Raw genomic sequence first — 18,085 nt, forward strand, 5'->3', positions numbered from 1 at the left:
CCACCTCCCGGGTTCAAGTGATTCTCCTGCCTCAGCCTCTCGAGTAGCTGGGATTACAGACATGCAGCACATGCCCAGCTAATTTTGTATTTTTAGTAGAGACAGGGTTTCACCATGTTGGCCAGGCTGGTCCCTTAACTCCTGACTCAGATGATCCGTCTGCCTCAGCCTCCCAAAGTGCTGGGATTACAGGCATGAGCCACTGCACCCGGCCCAAAATTGCTTTGTATTAAAAGATCATAATGAACAAATTTTGGCATACACTTAGATTACGTCAGCCAAGATTTCTTTTTCATTTCAGGTTGAGAATTTTCCTTCAGTTTTAATTAACTTTTATTTTCCAGTTTGTTGTTGTTGTTGTTGAGACGGAATCTCTCTCAGTCGCCCAGGCTGGAGTACAGTGGCGCAATGTCAGCTCACTACAACCTCCGCCTCCTGGGTTCAAGCAATTCTCCTGCCTCAGCCTCCCAAGAAGTCTCCCAAGTAACAGGCGCCCACCACCACACCCGGCTAAATTTTTTGTATAGTAGAGATGGGGTTTCACCATGTTGGTCAGGCTGGGCTCGAACTCCTGACCTCAGGTGATCCACCCACCTAGGCCTCCCAAAGTGCTGGGATTACAAGCATGAGCCACTACGCCTGGCCTATTTTCCGGTTTAGTAGTTTAACTTTACACTTACTTAACATCATCCACAAGCCAGGTCATACATAAAGTCTTGAGAGAATTTTATAAAATGACTATCTGATATAAAAATATTTAGATATGAAGAGAAATTAAGGAGAACATATATACTAACAAGAAGTTAAAATTGTAAAGCAAAATGTTCATGACTGAGGCATGTCACCCCTGCCAGACAGGTGTAAGTCAGCCAAAGACACCATCTGCCTTGCTTTCACACTGCTCTCTATAGAGCTAGCAACCCTGGGAAACTTTCCAGGTCTAGAAGGAGCAGAGGTTAAAAGAAATGGTACTAAAATGCACCCTCCCTTCCAGATAGTTTTGGTCTTCAGCAAATCAGTTAATCACTGCTCCTCTCCACTCTGAAAAGTAGATCCATGACAATCACCAGTGAAGAGAAGATGACCCACAGCACTTGGGAGTGACAGACAAAAAGGATGACAAAATAACTTCACCTGATCCCATTTGCCATGCACTAATATCTCTGGTATACTTTTCAAAGAATCGGACACTTTCAATTTTATAAAACATATAATGCCACAGACATCCACAAATTGCATGTTCATAAACTAAATGTACTAAAATTAAAAATACAAATTCAGGGGTTCAAGACAAGAAAAAATAAATTCCGTATGTTGTGACCTGAAAGGAATGGAAGTGGGAGTGAGGAAGGGGAAACAAACTGTAGCGATGTCAATAGTAAACTGACACATCTTTCTCAAAAAATACTCAACAATCAACAAATGTTGGCTATACACAGTGGCTCATGCCTATTATCAGCTACTCAGGAGGCCGAGGCAGGAGGATCATTTGAGGCCATGAGTTCAAGACCAGCCTGGGCAACAGCAAGACCCTGCCCCCAAAATAAAAAATGTTAAGTGCCTAATTAATGACGGGCACTATGGTAGGGACTGGAAATAAAATACAGTCCCTGCCCTAAAAGAGATCACCCATCTCTCCAACTAGACTGTAACAGACAATTACAATACTCTGTAATAAGTGCTACCAACAGGGATGAAGGTACATCAAACTTAGAACTGTCTAGGCCACCTACTCAAAGAAAGGAAAGGATGTGGCTATAAAACCCAGCTTTGAAATTTTAACTAACATGGTATTAGTTAGGGTAACACTGATCACGAAACTCAAACAGTAACAGATAATGTGATAATGTGGACTTTGACCAAAATACTAACATTACAAGCTTCAGTTTTTGTTTTTGTTTTTGTTTTTGATGCAAAGTTTTACTCTGTTGCCCAGGCTGCAGTGCAGTAGTGCAATCTTGGCTCACTGCAGCCTTCGCCTCCTGGGTTCAAGCGATTCTCCTGCCTCAGCCTCCCGAGTAGCTGGTATTACAGGTGTGCACCTCCGTGCCCAGCTAATTTTTGTATTTTTAGTAGAGATGGGGTTTCACCATGTTGGCCAGGCTGGTCTGGAACTCCTAGCCTCAAGTGATTCGCCTGCCTCTGGCTCCCAAAGTGCTGGGTTTACAGGTGTCAGCCACTGTGCCCGGCCTTTCAATACTTCTTTTCTATATGGTGATTCCTCAACTCCCTTTAATCAGAATGTAGGGCAAGTGGTACCTAGGGACATTTTGCTTAGAATACAAGGCAAACAGGGAAGTTTCCTTGAGCAAAAATCACAGCAGACTTACCCTAAAACCATAATCCCTTTTCTTCTCAGTTAAACATTTCTTAAGTCACAAAGGCATTAAATATTATAAAATTTACATTATATATACCAAGAAACTGATTATTCTATGGCTTTGTTTTTCGGTGGTGATGAGGTGAAATATGTTTCTGTAATACAGATTAAGCATCCCAAACCCAAAAATCCAAAATGTGAAATGCTCCAGAATCCAAAACTTTTTGAGCACTGATATGATGCTCAAAGGAAATGCTCATTGGAGCATTCTGGACTTTGCATTTTTGAATTTGGGCTGCTCAACCAGTAAATATTTATAATGCAAATATTCCAAAATCCACTTCTGGTCCCAAACATGCTGGTCCCAAGCGTATTTAGATGAGGGATACTCAACCTATACCTTTTTGTTAGAAATGTATGCACTAATAGGCCAGATGCAGTGGCTCACGCCTGGAATCCCAGCACTTTGGGAGGCTGAGGCGGGTGAATCACCTGAGGTCAGGAATTCAAGACCAGCCTGACCAACATGGTAAAACCCCATCTCTACTAAAAATACAAAATTAGCTGGGTGTGGTGGCACATTCCTGTAATCCCAGCTACTTGGGAGGCTGAGACAGGAGAATCGCTTAAACCCAGAAGGTGGAGGTTGCAGTGAGCCAAGATTGCATCATTGCACTCCAGCCTGGGCAACAACAGTGAAACTCCATCTTAAAAGAAAAGAAATGTATGCACTAACAAACATAAAAACCATCCTATAGGTAACAAGAACAAGGCCATACTTTCATGCATCTAAACAAACATAAGCATACAGGCTACTAGGCCTCCTACTTGCCATGGTAAATTGTCACTATCTGACACTACCCTGCAGTTCATGGAGCAACACATACTCACCAGCTGGCCTGCCAGCAGCGGCATATACTCAATGATGGCCAGTCGGACCCTCCATTTGGCATCTTCTGCCAGCTCCACTATGGCAGGAAGGAGAGACTGAGAGAGCTGACGGATTCCAATCACTTCATTTACACAATCCAAATTGGAGATGATATTCAAACGAACTTCAGGACACTGCAAGTATACAAGCCCCAAAAGACCACATATAAAAATCAAGTACTCTGCCCAACAGTCTCCTGTCAGGGTAAGATAAAAGGTGAAGTAAGACTCAGGTGAAAAAAAAATGGATAATCTTGAAGAAATAATAGTGAGTACATAAATAACTCAAGGAACATAAATGATCTTAATCAGAAATTTCAATTAAAAGTCCGTAATACTAAAGACTACAAGAAAAGTCCGTAAGATGGTAAAGAGCATAATCTCTGGAACTAAATCAGATGCACTCAAATTTCAGATCTGTCATTGTTGAAAGACCTTGCTCAAGTTACTTTAACCCTCTATGCCTCAGCTTTCTCATCTGTAAAATGGGATAATTGGCCGGGCGCGGTGGCTCACACCTGTAATCCCAGCACTTTGGGAGGCCGAGACGGGCAGATCACGAGGTCAGGAGATCAAGACCACAGTGAAACCCCGTCTCTACTAAAAATACAAAAAATTAGCTGGGTGCTGTGGCAGGCGCCTGTAGTCCCAGCTACTCAGGAGGCTGAGGCAAGAGAATGGCATCAACTCGGGAGGCGGAGCTTGCAGTGAGCAGAGATTGCACCACTGCACTCCAGCCTGGGCGACAGAGCAAGACTCCGTCTCAAAAAACAAACAAACAAAAAAAACAAACAAAAAAAAGGGATAATAATAAGACCTACCTCATAGGATTGTTGTGAGAATTGCATGTAAAAATACATGCAAAGCACTAAGGCTCATGCTTGCCATGTAGTAATTACTCAGTAAATATTAGGTATCATTATAATTTTTGATACTACATTTACACTTAAATAAATGAAACTTTTTAAACAAAGACACATTAGCTTTAAAGAAACCAGGGAGTATAAAGCAAAAATCAGGTAAAGATGATAAACAGACATTTCTAGGTTTACTCTAATGGGTACTTTTGCCCACTTTCTGAGGAACCTATAACCCCATACCCAAAATCACAGGTGTCATTGGTTTAAAATAAGTTCTGATTTTTTTATCCATTTTCTTTTTGGGGGTTCTATTTTAGTGAAACCCTAAACCAAAATCAAATAAAATCAAATTACTATCAACGGCAACAGAACATAAAGCAAGACCCACCTCATCCTTTAACTGAGCTAAGAAAAGAGGTAGAAGATGTTCAATGGTATTTTCTTTGCCCAAAATAGTAGACAATCCCATAATTACAGAAGCTAGAGCTGATTTGACATGTTGATTGGTATCGGATACTAATTCCTAAAATAAAATCGAAATTAAAAGCCTTTATTACGAGACAACAGAAACTTCCATACCATTATTCTGGGAAACAGAGTCTTGCTCTGTTGCCCAGGCTGGAGTGCAGTGGCGTGACCTTGGCTCACTGCAGCCTCACCCTCCCAGGCTCAAGCACTTCAGCCTCCAGACTAGCTGGGTCTACAGACATGCACCACCAGGCCTGGCTAATTTTTTTTATTTTTTGCAGAGACAGGTTCTTACTACATTGCCAGGGCTGGTCTTGAACTCCTGGGTTCATGCAATCCTCTTACCTTGGCCTCTCAAAGCGCTGGGATTACAGGTGTGAGCCACCATGCCTGGCCTAATTTTTTTTTTTTGAGACAGTGTCTCACCCTGTCACCTAGGCTGGAGTACAGTGGCATGATCATAGCTCACTGCCATCTCAACCTCCTGGCCTCAAGCAATCCTCCCACCTCAGACTCCCAAGTAGCTGGTACTACAGGTGCATGCCACCAGGCTCAACTAATTTTTGTATTTTTTGTAGCAATGGGGTCTCACTATGTTGCCCAGGCTGGTCTCAAACTCCTGGGCTCAAGAAATCCTCCCACCTCAGCATCCCAAAGTGCTTGGATTACAGGCATGTACCACCATGCCTGACCCCAAGGAATTTAAAGACAGCACTATTTCAATGTTGATTAGTTGATAATGTTTCCTCAGACTACCTGTTAGGTAACATAAACCTATGCACCACAGAGCAGTTTACAATTACAATGGGCTAATAAGTGATGAATAACAATGTTGCACATTAACACATCTTCCCCATTCATTCCCTGTCAACCTTTAAACTCAAAGAGCTTTAAGGTAAACAAACAAACAAAAATAATGAGATTAAGGTTTACCTTCATATAAATCAGAGTGAAACAAAATAAAGTCAGGTTTACCTTTATATAAGGCAGAATTTGATTCACAATTAGGGTCTCTCTATCTTCAATGGGCAAGTTCTCACCAAGTTCTAAAAGATAAATAGAAAAAAAGAATGCTTTCACAGGGCCATTTACAAAGAGCCAAATGAGGACATTTAACCAGGTTTACCAATAATTTCAATTAAATTATATGTTTAAGCAAATAAGGAAAACAGCTCTTGTTCTAAATAAACTTTTTCATGAAATCTCTATGCCATTGCGTATCACACCAATCCAATCTGAAAGGCATTTTTTTTTTTTACAAAAACAAGACAAAATGATTTCTTGGTTTTAAATATAAAGGGACTATCTTTATGTGACAATGTAACATTTCCACACACTAAAAACATCCCTATGTGTTTTAAAAACATATTCTAGAACAAGAAACATGCAAAATTGACTAACAAAAAAAATGCACCAAAATGAATGACACATGTTCCAACATAAATTGAACTCCTTAACCTTTTACTTTGTGGGCAGCAGCTGCCCGGACTTCAGCTTCACAGTCTTTAAGTAGGTTCTGAAAGGCGGGGATGAGGTCATTTAGGGTGATTTTAGGACCCATGGCTTTCTGGAGCTATAAAAGAATTTGAACGGGTTTTAATGTATACTAACAAAAGAATTAACAAGAACAAAACAAAATTGTGCAATCTGTAAGTACATATTTTTGCCACAGCACTTCCCATTGAAAAGAATTAATTCAGAAACTTTGGGTACAACAGCAAATCTATGTGTTTTCAGGTTTATTTCCTTAGTACTTAAAAATGATCACTTTACCTCTGAAAATTTGTCAGCCACCATATAGCGAACGCGCCAAGATTTATCTTCTGCTGCTTGTCGAAGTGTAGGCATCACCAAAGTCTCAAGGTCATCCTGAGACAATAACTGGGCAATACTGACACAAGCTTCCACAGCAAGGAGGCGCACTGAATCCTAAAGGAACAAAATTTCTGTAATTCAGACATTTACTGAGACCCATGGGGAACTGCTGTGGGGTGGTGCGGGTGTTTAAAAAAATTAACACCACCAAGACTGCCACACCTTATATAGTTTCACGTCTTGACATCTTTTTCTTTCTTTTTTTTTTTTTTTTTTTTTTTGAGACAGGGTCTCACTCTGTCACCCAGATTGGAGTGCAGTGGCACAATCTCGGCTCATTCCAACATCCGCCTCCCAGGCTCAAGCAATTCTCCTGCCTCAGCCTCCCGAGTAGCTGGGATTACAGGCAGGAGCCACCACGCCCAGCTAATTTTTGTATTTTTAGTAGAGACAGAGTTTCACCACGTTGGCCAGCCTGGTTTCAAACTCCTGACCTCAAATGATCCACCTGCCTCGGCCTCCCAAAGTGCTGGGTGCTGGGATTACAAGCGCGAGCCACTGCGCCTGGCCATGTATTTACATATTGAAAGAGCTGCTCCTGGCCGGGCCCAGTGGCTCACGTCTATAATCCCAGCACTCTGGGAGGCTGAGGCAGGCGGATCACGAGGTCAGGAGAGGGAGACCATCCTGGCTAACACGGTGAAACCCCATCTGTACTAAAAATACAAAAAAAATTAGCCAGGCGTGGTGGCGGGTGCCTGTAGTCCCAGCTACTTGGGAGGCTGAGGCAGGCAAATGGCGTGAACCCAGCAGGCGGAGCTTGCAGTGAGCCGAGATGGCGCCACTGCACTCCAGCCTGGGCGACAGAGTGACACTCTGTCTCAAAAAAAAAAAAAAAGGAAAAAAAAAAAAAAGAACTGCTCCCTTTGCCTGGAATGGCATGTCAAAGTCATAAAGATAGAAATGACTTTGTACTATGAGTAAACAGCAAAGTAATTACCTTGGCTAGAATGCAGAGTTTCTATAAAGGAAATGAAAATTTTAAAATTAAGTAAAAAAGAAAAAAAAACATTTTAATGATGCCTTCAAAGCCTTACTATAACAGAAAGTTGAGGGATAAAAATGAAAAGAATATTTGTACAAGTTATTTATAACAGATTAGGACAAAGGTAAGAGTAAGAGTAAAGGAAATCACTTAGAAAGCTTAGTTTTCAAAAAACTCAGATCAGGGTGGCAGTAACAGGAGTGTAGGCAGCATAAGATAATGACTTGGAAAGAAATACACAGAACAATTAAAAGTTAGAAATCAAAAACAAACATCAGTTGGATTTAAATGTTGAAGATCAAGGACAGAATAACTTTGAGGAAGCTGTGGCTAGAAAAACACAAATTAGAAAAGTATGGGATTAATGAACTCAACTTTCCAAATGTAAACAGCCAATGTCAACGTGACACCTATGTCCTTTGAGCAAGTGGAAAATACACAATTAAGACAAATCAATGAGGGGCCAGGCACAGTGGCTCATGCCTGTAATCCCAGCACTTTGGGAGGCCGAGGCAGACGGATCACCTGAGGTCAGGAGTTTAACACCAGCCTGGCCAACATGGTGAAACCCCATCTCTACTAACAACACAAAAATTAGCCAGGCGTGGTGGCACGTGCCTGTAATCCCAGCTACTCAGGTGGCTGAGGCAGCAGAATTGCTTGAACCCAGGAGGCAGAGGCTGCAGTGAGCCGAGATCGCGCCACTGCACTCCAGCCTGGGTGACAGAGCAAAACTCCAACTCAAAAAAAAAAAAACACCGAAAAAAAAGAAACATCAATGAGAAATTAGAAATTGAGACTGTAGATTTGTATATTATACATATATAAGGTAGAATCTTAATACATGTAAACATTAGCACCCAGGAGAAATAGGTAAAAAATTTTAAGTGTGTACAATAATAGTTATGTATATACGTATACACATACTTGAGAGACATAACAGTGACGCCAACTTCCAAAATATTACAAATCTTAGAAACTGTATATCAACAATAACTGACTATATGGCAAAGACACACACATTCCTCTGTATGCAAGTGCACAGGCTAAAAAAGACAGGACTAAGTTCTTGGTAGTGACTACACAGATATTTTTGGATTTCGAAAATGATGCTAAATCATGGGACTGCTAATCAACTACTGAAATATAAGCTAATACATATTTGTTAAAAAATTACTTCTCTGGTCTGGTGCAGTGGCTCACACCTGTAATCCCAGCACTTTGGGAGGCCAAGGCGGACAGATCACAAGGTCAGGATTTCGAGACCAGCCTACCCAACACAGTGAAATCCCATCTCTACTGAAAATACAAAAAATTAGCCAGTCATGGTGGCAGGCGCCTGTAATTCCAGCTACTCAGGAAGCTGAGGCAGGAGAATCACTTGAACCCAGGAGGCAGGGGTTGCAGTGAGCTGGGATCATGCCATTGTACTCCAGCCTGGGCGACAGGAGTGAAACTCCATCTCAAAAAAAAAAAAAAAAAAAAAAATACTTCTCTTCCAGAACTTCGTTTTCTCTTCTATACCTGTTCCTCTTCCCAGAATTTTCTCCATCTTAACGATGACACCATCATCCACCCAGTTGCTCAAGCAAAAAATCTAGATCTTGATTCCTCTCCCACTCATCCAATCCAATAATACTAACCTATTGATCCTACTTCCAAACTGACATCCAAATCCTTTCCATCTTCACTACCACCCTATTACCATCATCATCTCATGCTGAGACTTGAAATGTGGCTGGTACACATTATTTACACTCAAATAATAAGATTTTGGAAAATTCTGGTCGAATACAAATATTGTTAATTTCACCTATTTCTTTTTACTTATAAAAACATGGCCAGTAGAAAATTTAAAATCAACAGGTAGCTTACATTATATTTCTGTTGTAAAGCACTGTTTTAAACTATAACGTTTAGGTAATAAAAGTGCAAAGAAGGCCGGGCACGGTGGCTCACGCCTGTAATCCCAGCACTTTGGGAGGCCAAGGTGGGCGGATCACAAGGTCAAGAGATGGAGACCATCCTGGTCAACATGGTGAAACCCCGTCTCTACTAAAAATACAAAAGTTAGCTTGGCGTGGTGGCATGCGCCTGTAGTCCTAGCTACTTGGGAGGCTGAGGCAGGAGAATCGCTTGAACCCGCGAGGCAGAGGTTGCAGAAAGCCGAGACTGCACCACTGCACTCCAGCCTGGTGACAGAGTGAGACTCCTTTTAAAAAAAAAAAAAAAAGAAAAGAAAAAGTGCAAAGAAAACGAAGGCTGCGCTTACCATAAAAGTCAGGATAATGTTACTCTTAAGGAAATGGAGTGGCAAGTGGAGGAGGAAAGAGAGATTGTGTTTGAAAGGGAATCCATGGAGGGATTCTGGGATAGTGGCTGTCAAAGTGATGTCTCCTATCATAGGTGATCGTTAACAAGTTGGTATTACCTTCTAATGGTTCATTAAGTTATACATTTATTTTGTACATTTATTATTAGAATAAAAATTCTAATAATTTTTAAAATTATTTTGAAAGTAGGATTTAGATCTTTAGATTTAGGATCTGAAAATGAGACTCATTAATATGTGTCCTGGGGCTTGTGGTCCTGTACACATGAAGCGACCTTAGGGCAGGCAACATGCAAATTAAAAGCCCAAAAGGACTATTCTAGAGTCCAGGAACTGTAGGAGCTGATCCTATTAAGCACCATTACAGAGAAGCGGGACAGCCTAGCTGTGAAGGGCACAAATTCTGGAGCCAAACCACCTAGATTCAAATTCTGACTCCACTACTGCTAACTATGCAAACTTCAGCAAGTTACTTAAACTTTCTGTGCCTTTGTTTTCTAATGTGTAAAATGGGCTATCTCATGGGGCTGTTGTAAGGACTGAATTACTTAATACACATAACTACTTAAAGGCAGAGAAAAATTAAGTACTTCATTTGGATGTTTGCTAGTTTTATTGTTATTTCTACACCAAAGAGATCTAGATCTTCAGAATTGAATACGATTATGTGAAGTAATCCCATACACTACTATAGAAGAAGCAGAGAGTCAAATAGCTTTCCTAACACATTCTAAGCTTATTTATCTGAAAAGTCAAAAATTCCAGGAAACATTACTCCCTCATATTACAATACAGCCAGCAATTCCCAAAGGTATGTTACCCTCCATGCAGCTTTGGTCTTCCTTTCTAATTATGGCTCCCGTTTCCTCTCTGACTCCCCGCTCTTTTAACAGCTGCTAATGTAAGAGAGAAATCATGGTCTGGTTAAGAAAGAAACATAAGAACATTGAGATGAGCATGTTACACTTTAACCAGGCCAGAATCAGCACTAATTCTGTAAAAAGAATCCTAAGAAAACTAAAACTCCCCAAAGAAATTCTGAAAATTTAGAGGAAAGGAGCATATCTGTGTCCCTTAAATACTAAAAGTTAGTTTACCTGTTCATCTGAAGCTAGAGTAGTGAACAGTGGAACAATTTCACTTTTCACACTGTCTAATTCCAAAACTTTTGCAAATTCACCCAATTTGGAAGCAGCAGCACGTCGTACCATTGGTGTGTCATCTGAGCACAAGGAACGGAATTGCCTGCAACATAAAACAATGAAGGCATTTCCCATCAAATAACACTGAATAAACCTGCCCCCATATACACAGACAGACTTTTAGAGGTTTTATCTTACAATAATCAGTGACTAAGCTTCTACTCATAGAAGTAACAAAAATAAAACATATTCAACTGGATAATAAAAAATGACATCATAGGCCAGGCATGGTGCCTCACACCTGTAATCAAAGCACTTTGGGAGGCCCAGGTAGGAGGACTGCTTGAGGCCAGGAATTGAAAGCAGACTGGGCAACATAGCAAGACCCTATCTATATGCCAAAAATATTTTTGTTGTTGTTTGCGGGGGGCTCAAGTGAACTCCCACCTCAGCCTTCTGAGTAGCTAGAAATACAGGCGGGTCCCACCATGCCCAGCTAATTTTTTTTTTCTTTTTAGTAGAGACAAGGTCTCACTATGTTGCTCAAGCTGGTCTTGAACTCCTGAGTTCAAGCAATCCTCCCACCTCAGCCTCTCAAAGTGCTGGGATTACAAGCATGAGCCACTGCATCCAGCCAGAAATTTTTTTTAAAAATTAGCCAGGCGCAGTAGTGTATGTCGGTAGTCCTAGCTACTTGGAGGCTGAGGCTGGAGGATCACTTAAGCACAAGAGTTCAAGGTTGCAGTGAGCTATGATTGTGCCACCGCACTCCAGCCTAGACAACAGAGCAAGACCTTATCTCTTAAAAAAAAAAAAAAGATGTCATAAATCCTACTATCCTAGTATCAGCCACTCATTGGTAACAAGGTACTATGTAAATTGTCAGCTACAAGTCCCCAGTAATCCCAAATAACTCATAGCTTACTGCCTGATTTCTGCTTTAACAAGGCAAAAAAATACCACGGCTTACTGTCTGATTTCTGCTTTAACAGCATTTGATGCCCTGGGATAACAAACGCTGAACAAACCACATGCAGATGTGCGAGAGGTGAACCAATCCCCACTTGCTAGGCGTTTCACCAGAGGTACAAAATAAGCTTCCAGAGCAACAGGAGTATGCTCCTGGGAGATCTGTCTCAGGGACTCCACAGCCTTGTCACGAACAACAGTCTCTTCCACAGTTGCCAGATTTTCCAAAGGAGGCTGAATGGATTAAAAAGGAAAACCAGAGAAGAAAACTTATTGAATCAGGTTAGAAACAGATAATCACCTTTCAAAGTGACTGAAGGGAGGTGGTACACGTAACCAGAATGTTAGCTGCATCATACCAAATGGTTACTTTCAGCTCACACAGTGATAACATATGGTGCGGCCAACCCAAAGACACGACTTCTGTAGAAAAGCCAAGATCTCGTGTCCCAGATGGCAATTCCCAGATGGTGTCTACAAATGACACAGTGTAAGAGACTTGACACAATATTAATATTACTGTGAGCTGAATCACTAGGTTTAAAAGATACATAGCCAAATTCAGACAGGATCATGTACATTTCCTCAAGAGTAAGTACAAAACTATGACCAATGTTAGGCACCACAAATACAGGATAACAGCTTGTCAGGTCACTGAGTCCACAGCCTTTGCAGTATCATTCCACCATTCCCAGAGGTGCAAGCAACCCTTATCCACCATCTCCATCCCATCCTTTTATCCAACCTATAAAATGCTGAATGCAAAATTGCTTTTTTCAGAACACATTCAGCAACTTTCCATTAGCCATAGGGCAGAAAGGAGTTTCTGACAGAACAATCAAGTGAAAACTACAGAGATTGGCCAGGCACGGTGGCTCACACCTGTAATCCCAGTCCTCGGGAGGCCGAGGTGGGCAGATCACTTGAGGTCAGGAGCTCGAAACCAGCCTGGCCAACATAGTGGAACCCTGTCTCTACAAAAAATACAAAAATTAGCCAGACATGGTGGCACACGCCTGTAAACCCAGCTTACTCAGGAGGCTGAGGCATGAGAATCACTTGAACCCGGGAGGCAGAGGTTGCAGTGAGCCGAGATTGTGCCACTGTACTTGAGCCTGGGTGACAGAGTGAGGCTCTTGTCTCAAAAAAAAAAAGGTAAAGTACAGAGATGGTAGGACACCTTGCTTACAGCTTTAGAAATAAAAGAAGCCAAACGGGGTGGATGGTCTGGATTAAGAGCAGTAACTGAATATGGCATGGCCTAGTAAAAAGTGTGAACAGGCTGGCTCTCTGAACCTCTGCCTTACTGAGTTTGCATGTAGTCCAGGTAGATTCTACACATGCCATGAGCTACAGATTTTAAAGCATAAAACCCACATATAGAACTAACCAAGAGTGAAACAGAAGCCTAATGAGTTAAAGAAAAGAAGTGTGTCTAATAATATATTTTAAAAATTGTTTGATACACACAGGTAGACAGTATTCAGCTTTCCTAGAAGGTATTTCAGAAACTCATTGAAAAGATACTGTTTCTCACTTGCCAAGGCATTTCATGATCTGTGCCCTGCCTACTATAACCCCCTCTCGTGCAGTACCACTGGATAACAGCTATCATTACTACAGGATGAGGCCATGCTCCTGAGAATTGCTTATGAGTGGTCTCTTGATTTGAACTCTGCCTGGCCCTTGATGACCACTCTGCCTACCCAGCCTCAACACTTCACACTCCAGCAGTTCTTTTTTTTCTTTTTTTAAGAGACAGGGTCTTGCTCTGTTGCCCAGGCTGAAGTGCAGTGGCATAATCATGGCTCAGTGCGGCCTCAGACTCCTCGTCCTTCTGCCTCAGCGTCCCGAATAGCTAGGACTCAGACACATGACATCATGACCAGCTATTTTTTTTAAGTGTTGGGGTCTCACTATGTTGCCCAGGCTGATCTTGAACTCCTGGCCTCAAGCAATCCTCCTGGTGCTTTGGCCTCCCAAGGCAAGGATTACAGGTGTGAGCCACCACACCCAGCCACACTCCAGCAGTTTTGAACCCAGCCTGTTTCATGCTTCCAAGCCTCTGAAACTCATCTTTTCAATACATTATTATTGGTGTATTCTAGCACTGAGGACACAGAAGAAACAAAGCAGACAAGGTTCCTCACTCTAGTGGCATTTACATTCTAATGGAGTAAGACAACAATCAATCAAGAAAACAAGTAGATGGTGATGAGTACTCTATAGAAAGAAGGAGTAGGATGATGTGGTAAGGGATGACTGTGAGGCTATTTTAAGTTGAGTGGTTGGGGAAAACCTCCCTGAGGAGATGCATTGAAGTTGATCCCTGAATGACAAAGAGCCAGCCACAGAAAGCTTGAAAGAGCTTTTCATTAGAGGGAAGACCTAGGGCAAAGGTCCTAAGGGAATAATGAGCTTGGTTAGTTCAAAAAACAGAAAGATGACCAATGTGAATGGAAGAGGTTATCAAGGACTTTTGCAGTCTGTTCCCTGCCTACTGTGACCTCTTCTCATGCAGTACCACTGGGCATATGATAATCCTACAGAGGCGGGTCATAAAAAGCCTTGTAAGCTAAGGTACAGAATTTGGATTTTCTAAGAGCTATAGCAGAGAGTGAGCCATCTGCTGGGTGATGTGAACTGTAAGAGTCGGGTGAGAGGCAAGAGTGGAAAGCATTGCTAGGAAGCTACTACAGCAATCTAGAGGAAAGATGACAGTCTGGACTAGGCTGGTAATAGGAGGGATGGAAGAAAGTGGACTTATTTGAAATATACGTAGACTCTATAGGAATTACTAATGGATTAGATGTGTGGAACAAGGCAAAGAGGATTCAAGAATACATTCCAGGTTTTGACTTGTGCAAGTGGGAAGACAGTGATACCATTTACTGAAGTAGAACAACTAAATGAGAGGTGTATTTGGGGGATAAAGCTAAGTTTTGTTTTGGGTATGTTAAGTTTGAAATACCTGTTTGACATACAAGTAGAAAAAAGCATACGCCTACATACACAGACAGCAAAAAAACTCTCTCTCTCTCTCTCTCTCTCTCTATATATATATATATATTCATACTTATCTATTAATCAATCTACCTCAGGAGTTCCATGGAAAAGTCAGAACTAGAGACAGAAATCACAAGAATCAGTATTACATACCCAGTATTCAAAGCTCTGACACATACACCCCTACCTTGTCCAACTGTTGAATTCCTGGTCATCCTTTAAAACCTAGTTCAGACATCATCTCCCAAGGTCTTCCCTGATCACCCGGAGTGAATCCCTTTCTCCCTTCTATTACGTGGGTATTTTGTGGGTACTTATATCTTTCCATTTAAGACTGCACGGTAATTATTTGCTGACACATAAAGGCAGTGACCTCATTAGATTCATTTTGGTGGTCTTTTTTTTTTTTTTTTAAGAGATGGGGGTCTCACTATGTTGCCCAGGCTGGATTCAAACTCCTGGGCTCAAGTGATCCTCCAGTCTCAGCCTCCTGAGTAGCTGGTACTACAGGCTTGTGCCACCAAGCCCCCTCACATTGGTCTTCTTCAACATTAACATTGTAAACTATGATGTGTCTGATAAAGTAGACTCTCAATAAATGTCAATTAAATTGAACTAAATTCATCAAACTCACAAAGTCAGAAGCAAAAGTTAAACAGACAAAGACAAAATGCTGCTAGGTGAGAATTAAGACTTCCAACATCACGCGGGGGAACCATAAAAACAATCAAACCCTTTTTCTCCCTACATCTAAACTAGTAAGTCTACAGACGCAGAAAAGGAGGACGAAGTTCTCTTATTTACAGAAAAAAAAAAAAGGAGTTGAGTGCAAAGTGCCTACAGTACTTATTCTCTCAATGACTAACATTATGACTATCTGCCCATAAAAAGATCTGCATACAAAATGCTGCAGTGTGTCTATCACCAAACAATGTATCATTTATACTGCAAAAGTTGTAGAAGGAGGGTAGGCAGCTTATAAATACTCACCAGCAGACAGTGGGCAAAGTCAGGACCTCCCACTAGGCCAGTGAAATTTCCCAGCTGCTCAGCAAGAGCTAATAGTACCTCATCTTCATCATAAATTGTATCTGGAAGTGACAACAACAGGGACTCATCAACATGGATAGCTCTCCCACAGCTGGACACTGACACAAAACTAGGAACAGATTCACTATGCGACCAGGAAGGTGACCCAGTCAAAATCCTAACAGCATTTTCTTCCTTCTCAATCAACCGTCTTCCTGGATCTGTTTTGCACAACGAATTAGAAATTCATACTCCCGTATCAATTACTTTCCCAATAGCTAAATGGTTGATGTTCGAATATATCTAGCCACAACTAACAATACACTCTGTTCTGTTTCTTTTGCACAAAAAACACCTGGCTCATTTTAATGTGGGTAACAAACTATAAAAAAGTCAGTGTTGAAAGCTACTGGAAAATGGAATGTCCCTGCCTTTCTTTAAACAAAGATTCACATACCTGTAAGAAAGGGCAACAATTCACTTCGCGTCCTTTCTACTCCAAGTGCTAGGGCAATTGTTGATAACTTCTTAATACTGTTGAGTCGGAGCTTCAGAAAAGAAAGTAAAAAGAAGAACAATGTAAAGAAACGGCTGAATTTAGATCAAAAGACAAAAGGTGCTAACAGGTGAAATTATGACACAGGGGTAAGAACGAAGATAACCTTTCATTTAGATTTTACTGTTAAGGAAGCTCATAAGGACTTCCAAAAAGAAGTGTAACTCGGCCTCACTAGCCGGCGGAGGATTTCCCAGGAGAAACACTCAGAAGGGACCGGAAGAGAAATGAATGAAAGACAATACAACACCTAGGAAGTAGGATAATTTTAAAAAGAGAGCACTTTGGCAGTGGTGAAGCAGGTGAAACGGTTGAATACAACACCTGTGGTTTCAAAGAAAAGTTCCCGCAGAGCGGATACAACTACTCGTCCAGGTTAATCGGCCATCCCACCCCCGCTTTCTACCGAACAAGCCGAGCCAGTTCCAAGCCGAGATGAAGGGATCCAGGGGCACTTCAAAGGGCTTCTGGGCATCCTGCGCCCCTCAGCCGCTCCAGCCCCGTCTCGGCCGGGCACCGCGCTTCTCCTGCTCCCTCGCCCACGAGACGCGGCCACCTCACGGCCCGGATGGGGCGCCCAGGCGGGAAGCGGGTTCCCCGACAACCGCCCTGGAAGGGCAAGGCTCCGGGCGGACGCCTCAGGGGGTCCGAAGCAAGGGTACTAGAGAGGTACCCGGGAGGGTCGGGGCGTGTCACCACAGCCCCTCGCGGAGCATTCCCCGCCTCCCCTTCAAGTTTCTGCTACGAGTCCGGCTCATTCAGTACCCCGGCCACCCCCACCGCGACGCAGGCCTTCCCCCTTCTCTACCACGCGACCAGCCGGTCTCGCCTCGGCTCCCCGGCCTCAGTCCAGTACCTGCACGTCTTCATTGCGGAGCTCGTCGATTAAAACCGCGATCGGGTATAGCGAATCATCTCCATCTCCACCCGCTGCTCCTGGGCCGGTCCCGAGCCCCGATGCGCCCGCCATGTTCTTTCTCCTCCTGCTGCTGGTCACCGCCTCCCGCCCCGCGCCCAGGCCCCGCCCCGCGCCCAGGCCCCGCCCCGCGCCCAGGCCCCGCCCCGCGCCCAGGCCCCGCCCCGCGCCCAGGCCCCGCCCCGCGCCCAGGCCCCGCCCCGCGCCCAGGCAGTAGGGACGAAGGCCGCCACGAGGGTTTAGCCGAGGTTGGGGAGCTGAGTTTCTCTCCCAATGATTAAGGCTCCCTTTCGACCCCCACTGCAGCAGTTGTAGGTCTGAACTCAAGAAGACGGGTGGGCTGAGAAAGCGAATGGAACCCCTGCGTCCTTTCCCCAGCCGAAAGAAACAGGGACAGGGATTCATCCAGCTCGTTGTAGTCTGAAGGAGCCAGGAACCTACCTGAATGATCTGCGCTGTGCCCTCTTAAGACTCAGGCGGACCAAAGAGAGTGCCCGAGGCCAGGAGGAAAAAGGCTTTAGCACCTCCCCTGACTTCTTCCTGGCCCTGAGCCACTGGATCTCCAGCCCTAATTTCTCCGCTCAGACTCAAACTTCCACAGAACCCCTCCACCTTTTCCCGCGGCTCTTTCTCCAGAATGGTATCTGGCTCCTGCTCCGTAAGACAAATAACGCGGGCGGTGAGAGAAAATGAACAG

The 18,085-nt window shown here is 43.0% G+C and overlaps 1 protein-coding gene across 8 annotated transcripts in view; it reads right to left on the reverse strand.

Annotated features, from left to right (window-relative positions):
* PPP2R1B (protein phosphatase 2 scaffold subunit Abeta) overlaps nucleotides 1-17,501 on the reverse strand; it is a 39,520-nt gene extending 22,019 nt beyond the window's left edge. For 3 of the 8 annotated variants that reach the window (XM_019036838.4, XM_055355493.2, XM_019036834.4), the window contains exons 1-10: nucleotides 17,329-17,494; nucleotides 16,374-16,464; nucleotides 15,878-15,978; nucleotides 11,883-12,115; nucleotides 10,868-11,015; nucleotides 6,352-6,507; nucleotides 6,037-6,151; nucleotides 5,554-5,624; nucleotides 4,499-4,633; nucleotides 3,212-3,385 (exon numbers count right to left, since the gene is read on the reverse strand). In XM_019036838.4, coding sequence (XP_018892383.2) covers nucleotides 3,212-3,385; nucleotides 4,499-4,633; nucleotides 5,554-5,624; nucleotides 6,037-6,151; nucleotides 6,352-6,507; nucleotides 10,868-11,015; nucleotides 11,883-12,115; nucleotides 15,878-15,978; nucleotides 16,374-16,464; nucleotides 17,329-17,442 — 1,338 coding nt within the window. In that variant the 5' untranslated portion in view covers nucleotides 17,443-17,494. Of the gene's footprint in view, nucleotides 1-3,211; nucleotides 3,386-4,498; nucleotides 4,634-5,553; nucleotides 5,625-6,036; nucleotides 6,152-6,351; nucleotides 6,508-10,867; nucleotides 11,016-11,882; nucleotides 12,116-15,877; nucleotides 15,979-16,373; nucleotides 16,465-17,328 lie in introns of all 8 variants that reach the window. The other 5 variants (XM_019036835.4, XM_019036839.4, XM_055355494.2 and 2 more) reach the window with 3 other exon arrangements.
* Nucleotides 17,502-18,085: the final 584 nt, after the last annotated feature.

This window comes from Gorilla gorilla, chromosome 9, assembly GCF_029281585.2.
Source record: "Gorilla gorilla gorilla isolate KB3781 chromosome 9, NHGRI_mGorGor1-v2.1_pri, whole genome shotgun sequence".
Taxonomy (NCBI): Eukaryota; Metazoa; Chordata; class Mammalia; order Primates; family Hominidae; genus Gorilla; species Gorilla gorilla.